This window comes from Sarcophilus harrisii, chromosome 1 (assembly GCF_902635505.1).
Source record: "Sarcophilus harrisii chromosome 1, mSarHar1.11, whole genome shotgun sequence".
Lineage (NCBI taxonomy): Eukaryota > Metazoa > Chordata > Mammalia > Dasyuromorphia > Dasyuridae > Sarcophilus > Sarcophilus harrisii.
The window spans coordinates 343,854,689-343,874,080 of NC_045426.1; the positions used below are offsets into that span (position 1 = coordinate 343,854,689).

Below are 19,392 nucleotides of genomic sequence, written 5' to 3' on the forward strand. Positions count from 1 at the left end.
TTCATGGGGCTCCACATGCCCAGATCCAGAATTTAAAACTGGATGAGAAGCCCAGGATGTAAGCATGGAATGATTCAGGAGCCCACTAACTTGTGTCTCTACAGGAAGGAGCTGGGTCTTCCAGGGAATCCCAAAACCTCCTTATGGTGCACAAGGTTGCTGTGTCCAGGATGCACTCCCTACCCAATGACAGTTATATGTTCCGGCCTGTGGTGCCAGCCACAGCCCCAAACACCCTGCAAGAAGTGGAGATGGAGACATACCCAGCAAAAACCCCAACAGGTATGGGGAGAGGACTGACCCCAATATCTCACCCACTACCAATAGCACTATCACCCCCAGCAGGTCAAGGAGGGCCTGATCAGTGAGACTAATCATCAGCCTTGCGGGGACAGGAGACCAGGAAGGGATGGTCAGATCAGGAGGAAAAGGAAAGAGGGAAGGGAATGATGAAAAGAACTTTGTTTGTCTTGGGAAGATCTGATCCCTGCTCTGCTAAATGTAAGGCAGGTCAAGTCCCATACTTTAATTAAATCTCAGTGTCTCCTTTGTAAAAAATGAAGGAATAAGATTAGATCTTTAAGGTTCCTCCTTTATGTGGCACAAGTTTGTTCCCTAGTTACAGGGCTTTCCAGTTTATAAAGTACTTTTGCATCTTTTTGCAATAACCTTGGAAAGAAGGTGGACAACGTAGGAGTTTTTCTCTTCATCCTAAAAGAGAAACTGAGGCCTATTGAAAGTTTCCTGCCCATATAACACAAGAAATTAGTGGCAGAGCTGAGCTCCAGGTCTCTTAACTCCCAGGGGCCCAGGGCCCTTTGTACCATATCAGTAAAGATTAACAAATGAAGGAATGGAGTCCTCCCCAGCAATGAGGAAAGGGGAATCCCTTTCCTGCTTGATCAATCCTGGAAAGGATCTGCCTCCACTAGGAGGGCACAGCACTCTGGAGGACACATGGGAAGAGTCCCAAGCTCAGAATGTCATACTTTGGCAGGGAAATATGGATATTGGCTGATTCCTAAAGCATGATCCCACATTGTGTCATTTCAAGAGTTGGGGGAAGGATGGCGATGAAGAGAAGGTGATATTAATGCAAAGGCCAATGCTGGAACCAGGATATTCAGGATACTTTCCCCAATAGCTTCTTGCATTATATGGGGTCACTTCCAGCTAAATTTCAACCAAAGTAAGTGAGGTTCCAAACACAGGCATCTATGCTTGGCAGACCGTAAAGCCAGGGGGTACTTCAGGGAACCTGGGGTCCTATGCTGTGGACTAAGAACATTGGTCTATTGAAAAAGTGCTGCCACTCCTTCAGCCAATCAGGAATGGCCAGTAGTGCAAATGCATACACTCACACAACAACACAATCATTCAGCTACAAAATCAGGGTGCGCTCTCTCTCTCTCTCTCTCTCTCCCCCCCCTCTCTCTGCACCCCTCTATCTCTCTCTCTCTCTTCCCGCCCCTCTCTCTCTCTCTCTCCCTTCCTCCCTTCTTCCCACCCTCTGTCTTTCCTTCCCTCTCTCCCTCCCTTTTTCTCTCTCTCTGTGTCTCTGACTCTTTGTCTCTCCCTCCCTCTTTCTCTTCCTCCTTCTCTCTCTCTCCCTCTTTCTCTCTCTCTCCCTCCCTCCCTTTCTCCCTCCTTCCTTCCCTCCCTCTCTCCTTCCTTCGCTCTCTCCCTCCCTTCTTCTCTCTCTCTGTGTCTCTGTGTGTGTCTCTCTCTGTGTGTCTCTCTGCTTCTCTCTCTCTCTTCTCTCTCTCTCTCTCTCTCCCCTTACTTCCCTCCCTCTTTCTCTTCCCTCCTTCCTTCCCTCTCTCCCTCCTTCTCTCTCTCTTTCTCTCTCTCTTTCCCTCCCTCTCTTTCTCCCCTCCTCCTTTCTTCCCTCTTTCTCTTCTTCCCTCTCTCCCTCCCTTCTCTCTCTGTCTCTCTCTCTCTCTGCCTCTCTGTCTCTCTCTGTTTCTCTCTGTCTCTCTCTGTCTCTCTGTCTCTGTCTCTCTGTTTCTATCTCTCTCTGTCTCTTTGTCTCTCTCTGTCTCTCTCTGTCTCTGTCTCTCTCTCTCTCTTTCTCTCTCTCTCTCTCATTTAAGGGGACACAACTCAAGACACAGTTTTCATAGAAAGTTGTCACAGGTTCCTTCCCAGGGAATTATCAGGTTCTCACAATGCTTTGGAGCCAAAGAGTCTTGCTCACTGGGGTCAGCATGTCTGAAATATCTCTCAAGTGCATCAAAATATATTGAGAATATATACCACTCCTCCCTTTCCTCTCAAAGGAATTAATGGGGCATGGGTGTGCCGGGTTTGGCCAATGCTCAATAAGGAGGGGGCACTGAGCTCCCCATCCCAGGAAGTGTGTATAATTGCACAGAATAGAGATGTCTCTGAGGAGGAAGGTTCAAAAAAGGGTCTGGAGACAGTGGAAAGGGAGAAAGAGGAAGAGATGACAGAGATGGGAGGGAACAGAATATCTCAACTTGAGAGAACAAAGTCTCTTGTGGAGCAAGAGGAAGCCTGCCGAATGGCAAACCCAAACAGTCCTATGAAATTGCTTAGCTAAGTCACGCACTTTAGGCAGCCACTCGAGCCAGAATGGTAAGAGCTTCCATGGAAACATCAAGACTAAAGTCAATATTGCCCCGCAATATCCATTCCATGAGTCCATTGTCTATGCCCTGCTCTTATGAGGTTGTAGAAGTCAGGGGGAGGGAAGCACATTAGTGCAGGTGCTGGCATCTTCCCCACATGTGAACATGCATGTACACAGACACATAATTCCTCCTTTACATCCTCATCCTAGCAGGAAGAGGACACAGGTACATACCCTTTAGGCGTGCTTACTCCAATGAACAAGTATCTGGCTCCAAAACACCACGAAAACTGGCTATTCACTGGGGAAAGACTCCTAATAGCTTTTCATAGATATGCTGTGCTCTGTCACTCAATAACCCCCCCAAATGAAAGAAGGAGTCATGACTTCATAACTGACTGACTGTACAGTGGTGGGAGTGTGTGAGCAGCACACCTAGACTCAGGGCTATCCCTGATGAGCTGAGGGGGTGGCAGAGCTTTGGGCTATACTCAGTGAGTGGGAGAGAGCCCAGCCCAGCTCAGGCAATTGTTAGGAGTAACTGTCTAACTGATTGCTGATGGAATCTCTCCATGAAGCTATTTGAGGTTAGGAGCCTACAACAGGGGGATGAACTTCATAGAAATGGGGCCATTCAAGGGGACATAAGGACCTGCCTCTGCATAGTTACCTAGAAAACTGCTTATTAGCATTATCTATGTTCTACTATATTTTTAAATTTATTGTGTTGCATACTTCCTAATTATTTTTTAATCTGGCTCAGGAGCTATGTGGTTGACACCTCTGGCTCACGAGGCACTCACCAGCCTCTCCTCCATTCTCTTTTTTCCTCTCTGGTGTTATTTGTGCCTTCATTCTTGTGGAAACACCCCAGCCTCTCTCCATCTCTATGGGTCTCCCCCTCTTCCTCACCTACTCTCTGCCTCTCTCTCTGTCTTTCTGTCTCTCTTTCCCTCTTTCTTTCCCTTCCTTCCCCTTCTCTCCTCCATCTTTCATCTTCCTTCCCTTCTGACTTTCCTAGATTTCCTTTTTAACTCCTTGTCTAAGAAGTTATCTCCCACCTTCTTTCTCTCTCTTTTTCTCTCCCTTTCATGTGCACATATGTACCAACCCATGCACAACCTCTTGTGACAGTTCACTCAGTTTACATCCTCCAATGAAGAATGCTTGGTTTCAAAGCATTTTGAGCAGCTGGCAGATCCTCTGAAAATCAGCCCTTCAACAAAGACAGTTAATTCCTCGTCACCCAAAAGAGTCACATTCCTCCAGTGTTCCCTTTTAGTTCCAATCACGCAGGTACATTTTATAGAGTCAAGAGTAGAAGATGTTGCTATGAAGTAGAGAGAATCACTAAACAGGTCGTGCAATATAACAGGTTTGAGGCATTTCTCATGAAGTGCTTCTGGATGCTCCAAGGAGAAAACCGTTTCTGAGATTCCATAAAAGGTGCTCTGAGTATCAGGAACATGTAGTATTGGCCACAAAAAGCAGAGATGATTTGTGGTAGTTATTGACCAACTGTTGCTGGGAAGGGAATCAAATACTGAGTTGCTAATGACCAATGCAGAGGTTCATTGACTTCCTCAAGGACATGATTTCAGGACATGACTTACAAATATAAAGGCCACTATCCAGTTTAGGTGCATCATATTTTCAGGAAGAGGCTAGAAAGCATTTCTGGGATTATGGTGTCCTGGTCAAAAGCAAAATAGTGTGTTTTCATGACTAGGAAAAAAAATTGAAAAAAAGAGGACATGGTAACTGAGCTAAAATCTCCAGGTAGAAAGGGGAGGGTTTTTTTGTTACAATGGGGAAAAGAGGATCAAGAGGTAGTGGTGCTGATCAGCTTGGATGGGGTAATGATAAGTACAAAGAAGGTAAAAAATAACTCTATTTCTTATTTTCATTACTCTCAGGAAAAGTAACTGTAAAACAGTCATGCTTCCTCTTTATACTTGGGAAACTGGGATTTTTTTAATTTAATCTCACAGGCATGACTTTACATTTATCCCCATTAAATTTCATCTTTTCGTTTAAAAAAAGAACAGGAAGATTTGGATTCAGGTTCTACCTCTGGTAATTATAGGCTGTGTGATCTTGGGCATTTCTCTAGGACTATAAGTGCATGTATGGGGCTGACCTTACTTGATAGCAATGGATAGAATGCCTCATCTTCTAGAGTTCAAATCCAGCCTCAGACATTTACCAACTTTGTGACCGTAGGCAGTTCATTTAGCTCTGTTTGCCTCATTTTCTCATCTATAAAATGAACTGGAGAAGGAAATGGCAAACCACTCCAGTATCTTTGCTATGAAAATGCCAAATGGGATCATGGTAAGTTGGACATAATTGAAACACACACACACACACACACACACACACACACACACACACTTATTCATTTCACAGGCAGACTGTGAGGAAAACACTCTGCAAACCTCATACCTCACCACAAATTCAGCCGTCCTGATTATTCTCTTTATTTTGGGCAGCTAGATGATGCTGTAGCTAATATGATGGTCCTGAAATAAAGAAGGAAGATTCATCTCCCTAGTTCAAATCTGGTCTCAGAGACAGCTAGTAAGTTGTGTGACTCTGGGCAACTCACTTAACTCTGTTTGCCTAAATTTCCTCATTTATAAAAGAAATGGCAGATCATTCTAGAATTTTTGCCAAAACAAAACAAATGAGGTCATAAAGAATCAAACAACTGAACAACAATAGATAATGGGCATGATACAAAATGGAAGAAACTGAAGCCCCCTGAGGATGAAGTAGATGCTTGTCCTCCAAGGGATGAGCTCCATGAGTGCCAGCAATCAAGAAAGGAAGCATCTGTTTAGATCAGAGGAAGAAAAGAGGAAGCGATGGATTGGTTATCCATCTAACTAATAACAAAGAAGTCTGCATCTCTTTGAGTATATCTCTAAGATATAAACAGAGATCCCCTCAGGACTTTCAGATCTAATGACTGATGCCCACTTCTGTTATCTATTTGGACACAGTGAAAAAAAGAAGCATTGATGCTGTTTATGAAGTCTTACATAACAAAGTTAGGGCCACAGGGCTGTGTTTGTCACTGTTGCCAATTGAAGACTAAAATTTCATAAGAGAAGGTAAAGAACTGGTTAAGAAGTTGATGCCTGAAAACGGAATTTAATTCTCTGAACTATGAATTAAAATATAGAAATGAGAGTCTCTTAACCAAAAATGAAGTACATATAATAAAAGTTTTTTTTTAAATTATTCACCCTAAGTTTTACAAATCTAATGAAAAAGAAAGATTAAAAAAGAAAAGCCTCTCTCTCTTTCTCCTTCTCTCTTCCCCTCTTCTCCTCCTGTCCCTGTGTCCCTCTCTCCCTCCTTTTCTTTCTCTCTCGTACACAAACATACTCATTGTTGATATATATATATATATATGCACACCCATGAACACACACATATATATGCATATATAGTATGTGTATCCATATTTAACCTGTGTATACAAACAAAATATATCTATTTATAGATATAGATATAGATATATATGAAGATCTATCAAGCTACATACCATAGAATTTTGCTACAAGGAAGGAAGATGAACAGTAAGATAAACTCACAAGTTCACAATCAAAATACAATCAAAAAAGCCCCAAGACATATTAAATTCTATGGCCTTAGACATCCATATCCAGATTTGGCAAAAATAGATATCTTAATGTAAGAAATCAAATTGAAACTTATGTGGTTTTAGAAAAAAATCTATGACCTAAAGACAAAAAGGTTAGGGAGAGAGAACAAAAAACCATCTAGTCACCCAGATTGTGATGCAGAAGAAGGGAGGTCAACCATAAATCTATTATAATAGTCAAGGTTTGGGATGATATGGGTCTGCATCAGAATGGTGGCAATGAAGAGGTCAAAGAAGGAAACCCATATTTGAGATGTTATAACAGTAGCAACTTACAGAATCATATACATAGAGATGATAATTGAATCCATGGAAGCTCACCAAGTGAAAGCTCACTAGGAAAACAATTTAGAAGGACAGAGGCTTGAGGAATGAACACCCACAGTTAGTGGGCATGATGTGAGTGAACATCCAGCAAAGCAGACTGAGAAGCAATGTCAGTCAGGAAGAGAAACAGGAAAGAGTCATGTCACCTAGAAAGAAGAGGATTTTCAATAATGTTGGAAGCAAGAAAGGTCAAAAAGGATAAGAAAAGGCCTTTAGACTTGGCAATTAAGATATCATGGGTAACTTTGGAGAATTTTCTATTTGGAGAGACTTTCTAGTGAAGGATGAGGTTGGAAGCTAATATACAGAGACTTAAGAAGAGAAAAAGAAGTAGAAATATCAATTATAGATAGCCTGTTGTCTACAAAGAGTTGAGTCATAAAAGAGAATAAATATAGGATGATAGATGGCAATGATGGATGGATCAAATGAGGCTTTTTTGAAGATAAGACAGCATTTTGTAAGCAGTAGGGAAGAAGCCAATAAACAGAGAGAATTGAAGATGTAGGAGGCAGAGACAGAGAGAGAGCATAATCAAAGGAGCAATCTACTGGAGAACATGAAATAAAGTTGAATTTCTCATTCATATAGGGGAGTTTGCCATGACGAGAAGGGCTGCCTCTTCATGAGAGACAAGGGTGAAGAAGAAGATAGTAGCAGATAGTAGTGGCAACTGAATGAAGTGAAATGAAATAAGGATGAAAGGAAAAGTAGAAGCTACCTACAAATGTCCAAATATAGCTTCAAACACTTACTAACTGTGATCCTGGGCAAATCATTCAATCTCTGCTTGCCTTAGTTTCCTTATTTGTATAATGGGGATAATAAGAGCATTTACCTCTCAGAGTTGTAAGGATAAATTGAGATAGTATTTGTAAAGCACTATATAAATGCTAATTATTATTATTATTATTATTATTATTCTGCCTTACTACACTTTCTCTCATAAGAAGAAAAATAGCAATGTAATGCTAATCTGCCCAGAAATGAAGGCAAATAGGTGGCACAGTGATTAGAGCATCAACCCTGGTTGACCCTCAGGAAGACCTGAGTTCAAATGTGACCTCAAATACATACTACCTATGTGATCCTAACATCATTTACCTCAGTTTTTTCATCATAAAAAGAGCTGGAGAAAGAAATGGCAAACAGTTTCAGTATCTTTGCCAAGAAAATCTCAAATGGGGCATGGAGAGTAGGACATGACCAAAATGACTCAATAATAATAGCTGTCTACAAATCAGTAATGAGGAAGAAAGACTAAAATGGTTCCTACACATTCAGATACCTATATGATAGTATTCTGTGTAAATTGACTGAGGGGGTGAGGAGGAAGTAAACTAAAGATCTGAGTGAGAAGAAGTAAAAATTCACTGATAGGTATCAGAGACAGTTGATAACTTGTGATATAATAGGGTAAATATATTGGTATAGCTTGTACAGAAGAAGTAGATTAAACAATAAAAGTAACAGATTAGTATTCTATACCTTTGTGACCTTGAGCAAATCACCACATTTCTGGGCCTTAATTTTCCTCATTTGTAAAAATTAAAGGATTATACTTGATTTCTAAAGACCCTTCCATCTAATCTTGACCCTTTAAACAAGGATCTGGGTCTTCATCCACGTATCTTTGCCTTTCATGAGTTGCTATGGCCAGTAAACTCCATCACCTGGAACTCATCCATCTGGTGATAAGCTCTCTAAATTTAGCTAGGCTGCTCCTCAGAAAATAGGCGTATTCTGAATGTCTGGGCCCATATTTAAAACTTTTTCATCTTGAAGAGGACCTGCCAGACTTTTTTATTCTACTGACATAGACTGCAAGAACCCAAGGTCATTTTCATAATACAGAAAGACATTCAAATAGACAGCAAGTTATATATACACAGTAAAGCAATGACACAACATGTATTAAGCACTTACTATGTGCTAGGGATTGTGCTAAACCCCAAGGACACAAATATAAACAAAAAGAAAAATAGTTCCTGCTCTCGAGGAGCATTAGATGCTCCCCCCCTATTAAATGGGGGGAAACAAGACAGGATAGGATGGAGAGGAGGATGTACCAGCTTGGGAGCATAGTTGAAAAGTCCAGGAGATCCAGAAGCATATTCAAGAGGGAAATGAAGTACAGCTGGCCTGGATCTATCCCAAAATAAAATCCTCTAGATTGAATTTATCAAAGGGAGAAGGGGTCTGGCATGGTGAGGTTTCACAGGTATGGTGACATATTCCAGAGAAGTCAGAAACACAGTCTACAGGAGAATGAGTAGAATGTTAGAGAAAAACAATATAATAATATGGTAATCCACGAATCTGAAGTATCATGGTTAGAAGAAAGATTAAATTGACATGACAGAGTGGAAATGTACTGTCTAGCCAGATGGAAGAAATGGATAATGAGTTTCCAATACAGATAACAAACTGGAACAGAGGCAAGATAGCGTTTTGATACCTGTTTCAAATCCCTTTTTGCCACCATGAGAACCGCTGAGAAATCTTTGGTTTGCTTTACTGATATCTTTAAATTCCAGAAGATGGAAAATGCGATGGGGGGAACTCCTATAAGGAAAAACTAGTTGAGGAAGTAAAAATAACAAAATCCTTGGGACACAATGACCATGGCATTTTAATAGTTCATTATCATAAAAATACTAAACATAGTTTGACATGTAGTTTGGGAAAACAGAATTCTAAAGGACTGATAGGATCCTATCCTGAAATTATTAAAGAGAAGGCTGACTTGAAAAATGAGAAGCTCAGAAAAAGACATTCTGATCTAATAATTGCAAATGAACCTAAAAAGCAAGAAAGGAGAAATTGATGTGACTGAACAGAGAACTCATCAGTCACTTCAATATCTCTGTATGCTAATTCTAAGGATTCAAAGGAAAAAAAATATTAAGACATAAGAAGATACAAATAACAGAAATTACATAGAAAGAAATTTCTGCATCACAAGCTGGGTGACTATAAAGTTCATTGATCTCTCTTAATATATCTCAAACTGCAGGAATCAAGTTCTCTACCCTTTATATTTCTCCAAGTTTCTAGAGCTCTGTTCTCAAGCTCTGACTTGACCCAAATCAAAAATAACCTCTTTCTTTTTAGTGAAATGTTATGGGTTGGCCTACCCAGGTGCCCTGTACCAGAGCCCATTTGTCAATTTTCCAACCCCATGCCAGACCTCATCCACTCAGGGTGTTCCTCCATTCATTCCCATATAACCAAAATCAGAGGACCTATCATTCTGATAAAGTGGAAGTTTTCAAACTTTTTGGTCTCAGGATTTTTTTACACTCTTAAAAATTATTGGGAACCCTCCCAAAGAGCTTTTGTTTATTTAGATTATATCCACTGATAATTGCCATATTATAAACTAAACTATCTTAGTGTCATTATAAAAAGTTTTGATCTTGAGGACCACACTTTGAGAACTTCTGAGATAAAGAAAAGGAAAGGGAACATCTTATCCAGTTGTTTCATCAACTCAAAACATCAAGAGTTTATAGATAATAATTTATAAACTATGACCCCATGATGGTCACCCCATCCCCAAATAATTCTTGAACTTGAATCTGAAATTTTTTGTCCATAAATCTTTGCAAATCTGACTATGCCTTTGAGTCTCATAAATTTCCTGCCCCACAAGACCCCAGGCCCTGATCACATTCCTTCATGTAAGACCCGGCCTCAAAAGCAAGATTTCCCTGAACAAACAAATTCCTTATTATCCCCAATTTTTCTTCCTGGAAAAACAGCTTATTTGTCAAAAATGGAAACAGGCATTTCTGTTGGTAAGACCAAAAGGCAGGTATATTTCTGAGAGCATTTTGGGGACTCAGAATGTTTGTCCACTTTCTTCTCGACACAGAGAAGACAGTTTCTTCTTTTGTCGATAGATCCATATTAACCTCCATCCCTGTTTACCCATTTTTATGTTCAGCGTTACCATGGGAAAGACAGAGAAGATGCAGACCCAGATCCTGATTATGGAAAACTTACAGTCTTTGGGAGCAAAGAGAGAGAAAACCTAAACTCTACCTTCAGACAGCTCATATTGGAGGGAGTGGAAAGGAGAAACAACCCAATACTCAGACTTGAGAAGTTCACAGTCAGGGAGATACAGAAAGAACAGATCTGGACCCTAAATTTGGAGTCTTCCCCATTAGGAAAAAAAAGGAAGGAACAGTTCTGGATACCCTGTACCTGGGGAGCTTACAAGACAAGAAGTAACAAAAAAGGAGGCCTGGGCTTCCAAGAGCACTCACAGTAGTCTAGGAAAAGATGATATACATGTTAGATTTTAAAATATGATTTAGGGGGTCATAGATGGCAGGTACACTTTCTTAGTTTCAGCTGACCAAATTATATTTAGGTAAAGGGTAATGCATATAACTTAGTGCCAGGGCACTGGACACTGTATTCAAAGACTCAGACCACTGTTGCCTTCTGGCTCCAATTAATTGATCGCTTCAACCTTAGCTCAGACATCCAACTTCTTTGTTTCCCATCTAACCTCCATCCCAGGCTTCAAACCCTGATCCTACTTCCAAACTGAGCCTTAACTCAACCCCGGTTTCAGCCCTACCCTGGCTCCATAGTAACTTCTCACCTTTTTCATCTCAAAGACCCTGCTCCAAGGTCTTGCTCCTGTACATGTAGGACGGCTTTTGCCATTTTTTGTATTTCCCCTCCATTTCTAGGTTCAGTTACTTCTGTTCACTCTCAGCCTATGGAATCCTGTTCATCCCTGCAAGTCCCAGTGGAAAATGCATCTCTGTCAGCTGCACCTGGGCCTTCCCTTTCTGCCAGTACTGAGGTTCCAAGGTCCTCACAAAGTACTCCAAGGTCACCCAGCCTGAGTAGACTGCTCTGTAGACAGGTAGGAAGCCATTGGCTATGATTTCTCTCCCTCCAGCCACCTAATCTAAAGTTTTTGGGTTGTTGGGATTTTGTTTTGTTTGGGGGGATTTGGGGGTTGCCTTCATTCCATCTATGGGTCCAGCACTTTATAAAGTATCTCAGCTGATCTCCACAATAGTTCTGGGAGAGAAGGAGAAAAGGAAAGAGACAGAGAAAGAACTATCACCATTTCACAGATGAGGAAATTAAAGGCCCTGACGGTTAAGTAGCTTAAGTCTCTTTTGTCTCCAAGGATTTTTGATTCTATGAAGTGCACATTTCTACAGTAGTGAATTAGGGGCAGAACTGGGGCTAGAATCCAGATTTCTTGATACCTCCCCCAATTCATCCCCAATCTAGAGTTACTTACTTTTCTAGATTCCAAATCTCCTGGATTCTGAGTGAATCTGTCCCCAGATTATATTGTTGACCATAAGATCCTCAGAACATACTACTCATTCCTACATCACCCCGGGTCTTCAGCTTTCTTTTGGGGGGTCTGTGCATCTACAAAGTTGAATCCCACATTCTGAATCACAGGTTGAAGTGGGCAACATTCAGCTATAGAGCAGAATACCCTAGGGAGACCCCGATGGTAGTTTATCCTGGATATGGGTAGTTGCTCCCGGGATCAACTGAAGAGAACAGCTTTGGTACATGAGGCTCCCCTTGACTCCCCCAGGACAGCCCCAGGAAGATACCCCCTAACCTGCCTATCATCTTATGTTGGACTTACAGGAAGCCTTGCGGACTGATTCCCTTGAAGGCCAGATTGCAGATTCCAGGGACACCCTTACAGGGGAGCCCAGTGAGAACACTCAGCCAAAGCGGGGCCTGGCAGGCACCCTGGGTGCCTCCCTGATGTGCCTCACCCCCCTCTCCCTGCCTGGGACCCCTCCTCGCTCTCCGACCTCCTCCCCCCACTCCCGCCCCGCCAGTGTCCGTACCCGTAAGCACACCTTTGGCCAGCGAAGTATTGCCAAGCGACCCAGCGGACAGAGCAGAGACTCTCCCACAGACCCTGAGACCTCAGACCCAGCTGATGAGGAGGTGAGTCACATTAACAGCTCGGTGCGGGCTTGGAAGCCCCAGGTTGAGGCGCGGAGCCACTCGGCTTCAACGTTCTCCTCCCCGGCCCGCAAGCCCTCGGCTTCCCCCAGTGAGGGCCATGTGGGAGGCGGCGGGCTGGACAGAGACCTGAAGAAGTTCTACAGCGTGGACGCTCAGGGCTTCTTGGACAAACCTGACTGGGCCGACGACCAGCGGCGACACTCCGTGGAGGTCTGCTCCTCCATCAGTGAGGGGGAGAGCATCTATGAGGAGTCTGGGGAGAAAAAGGCCAGGGCATCTTGTCCAGTGGAGACTGAGCCTGCTCCAGGGGTACGAAGGAAGAAGAAGATGAGCCCCCCTTGTATTTCCATTGATCCTCCCGCAGAGTATGAGGGCACCCTGGCTCCCCGCCCCTCGGTGTCCGAGAGCAGTGCGACTACTCTGAGGAGGAGGACGCCATCCTGTGAGGTGACCCTGACTCCCGCAGCCTCCCACAGGGACTCCCTGGAGCAGGGAGAGAGTGGGGCAAGTGGGGCCGACATGCCCCCCAAAGGGGAGTGGCGGGTCCCGGCCCAGTGCCGGGCGGAGCTTCTAATGGTTCCCAACTTCTCCTTTGAGTTGCCAGATGCAGGCTCTCCAGGTGGTGGTCACTTTTTGGACAGTGGCCAGCCCATGGCCGCCAACTCCCGACCAGAGGCGGGAGAGTCCCCCGCGGGGGCAACAACTCCTGTGGAACTCCAAAAAACAGAGCATTTCAAATCTTCCGGAGACCCTCCTGAGAAAGGCCAGGAACTCCTCCTCACTGTTCCCAAAAGCCCCCTGAAGAAGTCAGGACCACCCCCCACAACACCCACTACAGATGACCAAATAGATGAACCAGTATAGCTTTGGGGATGGGTGTCACTAAGGGCTTTGATGCTCAGATTTAGGTCCATGCCCAGCAGGGGAGGGGGAGAGAAGGGGATGGCAAGAATGCAGCCCCACTCTGGCAGAGCTGGGCTGAGCTGGGATTGCCCAGGGCCCGGGCCCAGGCCGGGGCGATGACCCCGTAGGTTGGCAGGAGGGCCAGGCAGTGGGGCCTACCATTGGAGCCGATCCCAGCCAGGGGGCAGGGAGGGCAATGCAAACATTTTTTTCTTTTGGAAACAGTACAGGGAAGTCGCTTTTTTGCCCCCCATAAGCCTCAATCACATTGATTCAGGTTTGGGTTCTTTTTTTTTTTTTTAATTTTTTTCCGCCTCTAGATGGCACCTTATTGTGTAGAAATGACACAGTATGTGAAAGTGCCCGGGCGACGTGAGCTGTACAGTGTCTGTATATCAGCAGTTCTATAAATAGAAATAATGTATTTGTGAGATAAAAAAAGAAAACGACAAAAAAAAATCTGTCTTCATAATGCACATATTTTTATAGAGAATAATCCAAAATGTTGGCCATTAACCTCCTTCCACAACTAAGTGGTGTTTCCTTGTGTTTAATGTGGGAGTGAATTTCTTTTCATTTTCTCTTTCTTCCTTTGCCCTTCCCATTCCCTTCTTGTCATCTTCTCAACTTCAGGGGACCTTTTTGAGTGTCTCCTTTCTCTCTTCGAGTCTTTCTTGCTTTCATACTTTAGAGACACATCATGTCTTCCCTCTGGGGATAACCAAACCACTACTGTCTAGGGCAATAATATAGCATCATCCCCTTCCTTCTTCATCCTTCACTCTTCTTGTCCCTTCCCCATCCCCAAGTAATCTTCCCATAGTATGTGTGACTTTTTGGTGTTTTATTTGACATTTTCTCCTCCTACCAATTCAGGTTAAATGTTGCAATAATCTGAAAAGATGTACTCAAATTTAGTTTCTTGGGCCGAAGGACCTTGGAGAAAGTGGAGGGGGGATGAGAGGGTGGAGAAGGGGAGGCAGGTTAAGGGAGAATAGAAATGAATAAATGTTAAATTATTGAAGAAATATATTTTGTTTGCTGTAGTCATAGTAAGTTATTGGCACCAGATGGAAAGATTGAACACATTTGTCCTGGGTCCCATTTTTGGTGATCATTTAAGCTCATGTTGCCTTCTCCAACAACCAAGGCAGAGGAAGGATAATGGTTCTTCCAGTTCTCCTCTATCACCTCTCCCCACCTCAGCCCCATCCCACACACACACAGTCTCTCCTCCCTACCACAGTTCCTCTCCAGTATTGGGGGGAAGGTGATGCCCAAGAATGACCACAAGTGTCCATGAAGGTGTGCATTGGCGAGTAGCATAGGGCCTCTAAGAAGCTTCTAGCTGACCTTAACCTCTATGTGCCCTAGTCCTGCTCTTTCTCCACCCCTTGGAGAAATATCTTACTTACCATTCTAGCCCTCTCCATATAATGGTTTCACCCATAGAAAGTTGTTGTTTTATGAAGAAGAAAAAAGAAAAGAAAAAGAACCTGATCATAATGATGACAAACACAATGATAATCCACCTAGCATTATGGTACTCTCTGCAATCAGCCATCAGCTGCCAATAATCCCCAGACGCCTCATATTCATGCATTCACCTTGTACCGTCTGTTATTGATGCATTCATTATGCAAACGAGAAAAATGTATCTTGTTTCACATGTATTAAACTATATAAACTGGAAGTGTGGACTGAATTTCTAAGTTGAAAGGGTGGGATGTCCTGTGTTCCCCCACAGACCTGGGCTCGGCTAAAAATGTTGATGCCGTCTCTGCTCTGTCCCAAACCTAAGTGCTGAAATCTAAGAAAAGTCAGGGGATTTTTCAGTCATTCACTCATCAGTTCATTCAGTCAGCAAACATGGATAGAGTACCATAAGGAATAATGGCAACTCCATATAGTGGAAAGTAGGCCAGTAGACATTTATTAAGCACCTACTGTATGCCAAGCTCTGTATTAAGTGCTGGGACACAAGAGCAAAAGGTTGTCCATGAATTAAGAATCAGATGATCTGTGTTCAAATCCTAAATCTTCCATTCACTATATGATCTTGAATGTCACTGCTCTAGGCAGTTCCCTCATTTGTAAAATGGAGTTGGAGTGAATGACCTCTAAGATCCCTTAGAGCGCTAAATCTGTGATCCTGTGGTCTTTTCCCACCATTCCCATCCTACTCCCAAAGAATGAACATTAATCCAGTTTTAGGAGGTAGGAAAGGACAGGAAAAAAAAACCTTACTAGCTTACTTGATAAAGCAGACCTCTAAGCCTTACCTGGTATAACCTAGGAATTCTCACTCGTTTCTCTGGCTCTTCCAATAAAACATGGTTTCTGAAGGGGAGGCAGCCAAAGACCCTAAGCAGTTGTGACACTCGAACCTGGCAGCTGCTAAGCAAACATTTTCTCCACCAGCACTCCAGTCCATTTGAAGGGATAAAATGTGGAGCCAGGTAGCAATTCCTCCCTAGCCTTGGCTACCAAATGATAGGAGGGGAAATGCCTGTGATAGGAAACAGGAAAAATAAATACCCCAGGGCCTCATGGATGAGCCCGAATAAAGGGGGGAAAGAATTGGATGGGGTGTTGAAACTTGGAATCTCCCAGAACTAATATCCTGCCATTACCTGTAACTCACTTTTATATCACTTCAGCATCCCTCTTGCATTTATTTCATTCTCTCTTAAATCATAGTTTTTTTGGATAGATCATTAGATGATAGATTGATAAATAGAGCATGTAAGCTGGTTGGTGTTTGTATCCTTCATTCTCAAAGAGGACCAAGATGGCATCCCTATGTTAGAGTCTAGTTACAATGTATAACAAATAGATAACTTTGTGTATCTCCCATTTTTCTGAGCTAATTAACTTCTGTTTTGTTCATAGAGCCCAGTACCAGCACTCCATGCTAGGCAGTCCTGAGCCAGTGGCTTCCATATCATAAAATTGATTCTAAAGTTCTTAAGAGAGACCTTGAGAGTGAATGCCTGCCATATGTGAGTTCTCCGTAAAATAATTTTTTTAGCAAGCGTACATTTGTTATTTGAACAAAGTGAACAGCCCAATGGAGTCACGCCTCTGCAGTAGAGTTGGAAGGCTTGCCATAGTACAGTGGATAGAGCACTGGCCTTGGAATTAGGACTGAGCTCAAATCTGGCCTCAGACACCTAACACTTCCTAGCTGGGCAAGAGTATGTATACATACATACATATCTTTTCCTTAGATTTTCCTTTCTTAGCTTAGATTAGAAGCTCCTTATGCAAAAAATATGTTCTATGTACCTTTATATCAATGCCTAATATAGAATATTGCTCAAAGTAAGTGCATAATAAATGTTAAGTTTAATGGATGTCAACTCTGATGTTGGTAAAGAGTTTTGCTATTCATTATCTCAAATGTAAATTGCTACTTTGGTTCAAAAAATCAATTATGCAAGCACAGAATGGGAGAGATAAGGCTAGATAATAATTTATATGTAAAGGACCTGGGATTTTTATTGACCAAAAGCTGAATGTGACTTGATGACGTGACATAACTAAGAATGTTCCACTGATCTTGGTCCATCTCAAACAAAATCTAATCTGAGCTGAGGAAGTGAGAGCCTCTTTTTTGCTCTGGGAAAGTTATAGTTAGTGGATTCATTATGTTCATTTTGGGACTTCTCATTTTAATAGAGTCTTTGACAAGATGGCAGGTAACCAGAGAAGGACAATTGAGAGAACTCAAAATTGTCAGAAAAGATTCATTTGAAGAAGCTGGGGATCTTTAGCCTGGAAAAGAAGACTTAGGAGCAATGCCTTAGATTGCAAATACTTATAGAACTACAGAAGAGGAAACAAACTTGTTTACTTGGCACTGGAGAAAAACCTAAGACCATAAATGGAGATTACAGGAATCATATTTAGACTCAACCTAATGAAGATTTTCCCAACAATGGGGTAGAATATTTTGAAAGTAGGGAATTCCCCATCCTTCATGGTATTCAAGCAGAGATTTGACCATTTGTCCGAGATGTATAAAGCATATTTCATGCTTCATGTAGAAGTTGGACAAGACTCTGAGTTCTATCTCTGAAATCTTCACAGTACACACGTGAGGTCAGTGGGGCTGGTATTCTCTTGCATTACACATGATAAAATTAAGATCTAGAGTTAAGTAATCTGGCTTGCAGACAGACAGTTACAGAGCAATAGACGTTTTTTTTTTTTTTCATGAATTATCTATTGACCTAACCAAAACATTAACTCCCTCTTCTCTAGAGGAAAAAAAAATATGGGTAAAGAAAAGTATGAAAAGTCCCCAGCATCCCAGCAAAATAGCAAGAGGTGAGATTAGAATGAGGACCCTCTGGATCCCAAGCAAGAACAGCACAAGGCCCACCTACATCTCTCCATTCTCCTTCCTTGTGCTTTCCTCCTACTGTGCTCTGGTTTTCAGCACATGCAACCAGCTGGTCCTTTTCCCTTTTCCTTTCTATGTCTTTTACTACTCTTCAAATAGCAATTTCCACATCTCTGGTAGACGCTTAATGGGTGAACAACAGGTTTTCTGTCTCTTATGGAATTTCTATCTGTTCCTCAAGGTCAGATCTACTACCATCAAGTGGAATCATAGAAGGTTAGAGCTATTAAAAAGCTATCAATCTTATATAAACCAATCTCTTGTTTTTTGGGGGGGGAGTTTTTTTGCAAAAGAAATTGAACTCCAGAGATTAACTCAAAGTCACTTAATAAGTGACAGAAACAAAAATGGAGCCCACATTTTCTAATTCCCAAGTCTTTCCTCCTAGAGGTCTCTTTCCTCTTTGCTCCTCTAAGGAAGATTCTACAATGTGAACACTAAAGTCTCAACACAAATCACCTAATTTCTCTAGGGCAAGGAGTCACCTAGAGTCAGTTTCCCAGAGAAGATTGAGCTAATGCAAAGATGCCTTGGTTCTCGGACTGATCCTAGATGGCTTCATCCACCAGTCATCAAAGTTCCAAGGATTCTGAAAGTGTTTTCTTAGTAGCTAGGGAAATAAGTCATGATATATTATATGAGAAGTGTGGAGCCTACAAATACTGCTTATTGTTATATTACTGGTATTATATGATAATAGGCAATATCCAAGGAATGTTTAAGATGGTTCCATCCAATGCAGACAATGACCCATCAGATCAAACAAAGCATAACATCACAAATATGTCAGAGTGGACATTTATGCCAAAGATTAGGAAAGAATCTAGGTTCTAGTGGACTCTTCATGGAGATAGTCAACGACTTGAATGGATAGGAAGAACATGCTCACCAAGTTTGCAATGGAAGCTGGAAGACAGCTAATCCTGGGGAGACAGAGACAATATATTGTATGATATGTTCAAATTTTCAATAGATTAGAATATAGGATCAAATCTAGTAAGTTAAAATTTAATAGGAATAAATGTTGAGTCCTAGACTTGGATTCAAAAAAATAAAATGAACAGGATGGGAAAGATGTGAACTGACAAAAGTTCATGTGAGAATGATCTAGGGACTTTAGCAGATGACAGGCTAAATATGAGTTAGTCGTGTGATGTGGTGGCCAAAAAAATCTACTAGAAACATAGATGACACTCCCTGATAGAGTACATAGAAAGAGAGGCCACAGTTCCATTGTGCTCTATCCTGATGAGCTCACATCTGCATTATTATGCCCAAAGGCCAGGAGAATGTTTAGAAATAACACAAAAGCTAGACTTTCTTTTGAAAAATAGATCTTTGTTGACATATTTTTACATTGCCTCCATTTCTACATTTCCCTTGTATTCCTTCCCTGCTTCCTCCCAGAGAACCATGCTTTATAAGGATTTTTCCCATAAAAGGAAAAAAAATTCAACAAAAATTATTGCACTGAAAAAAATTACCACATCATGGATCTGCAATTCCTCA

At 42.1% G+C, this 19,392-nt stretch overlaps 1 protein-coding gene across 3 annotated transcripts in view; it reads left to right on the forward strand.

Annotated features, from left to right (window-relative positions):
• The window catches only part of CACNA1H (calcium voltage-gated channel subunit alpha1 H), a 394,566-nt gene extending 377,994 nt beyond the window's left edge, over positions 1–16,572 (forward strand). For all 3 annotated transcript variants that reach the window (XM_031945752.1, XM_031945753.1, XM_031945754.1), the window contains 3 exons: positions 105–282; positions 11,303–11,481; positions 12,240–16,572. In XM_031945752.1, coding sequence (XP_031801612.1) covers positions 105–282; positions 11,303–11,481; positions 12,240–13,436 — 1,554 coding nt within the window. In that variant the 3' untranslated portion in view covers positions 13,437–16,572. The remainder of the gene's footprint in view (positions 1–104; positions 283–11,302; positions 11,482–12,239) is intronic.
• Positions 16,573–19,392: the final 2,820 nt, after the last annotated feature.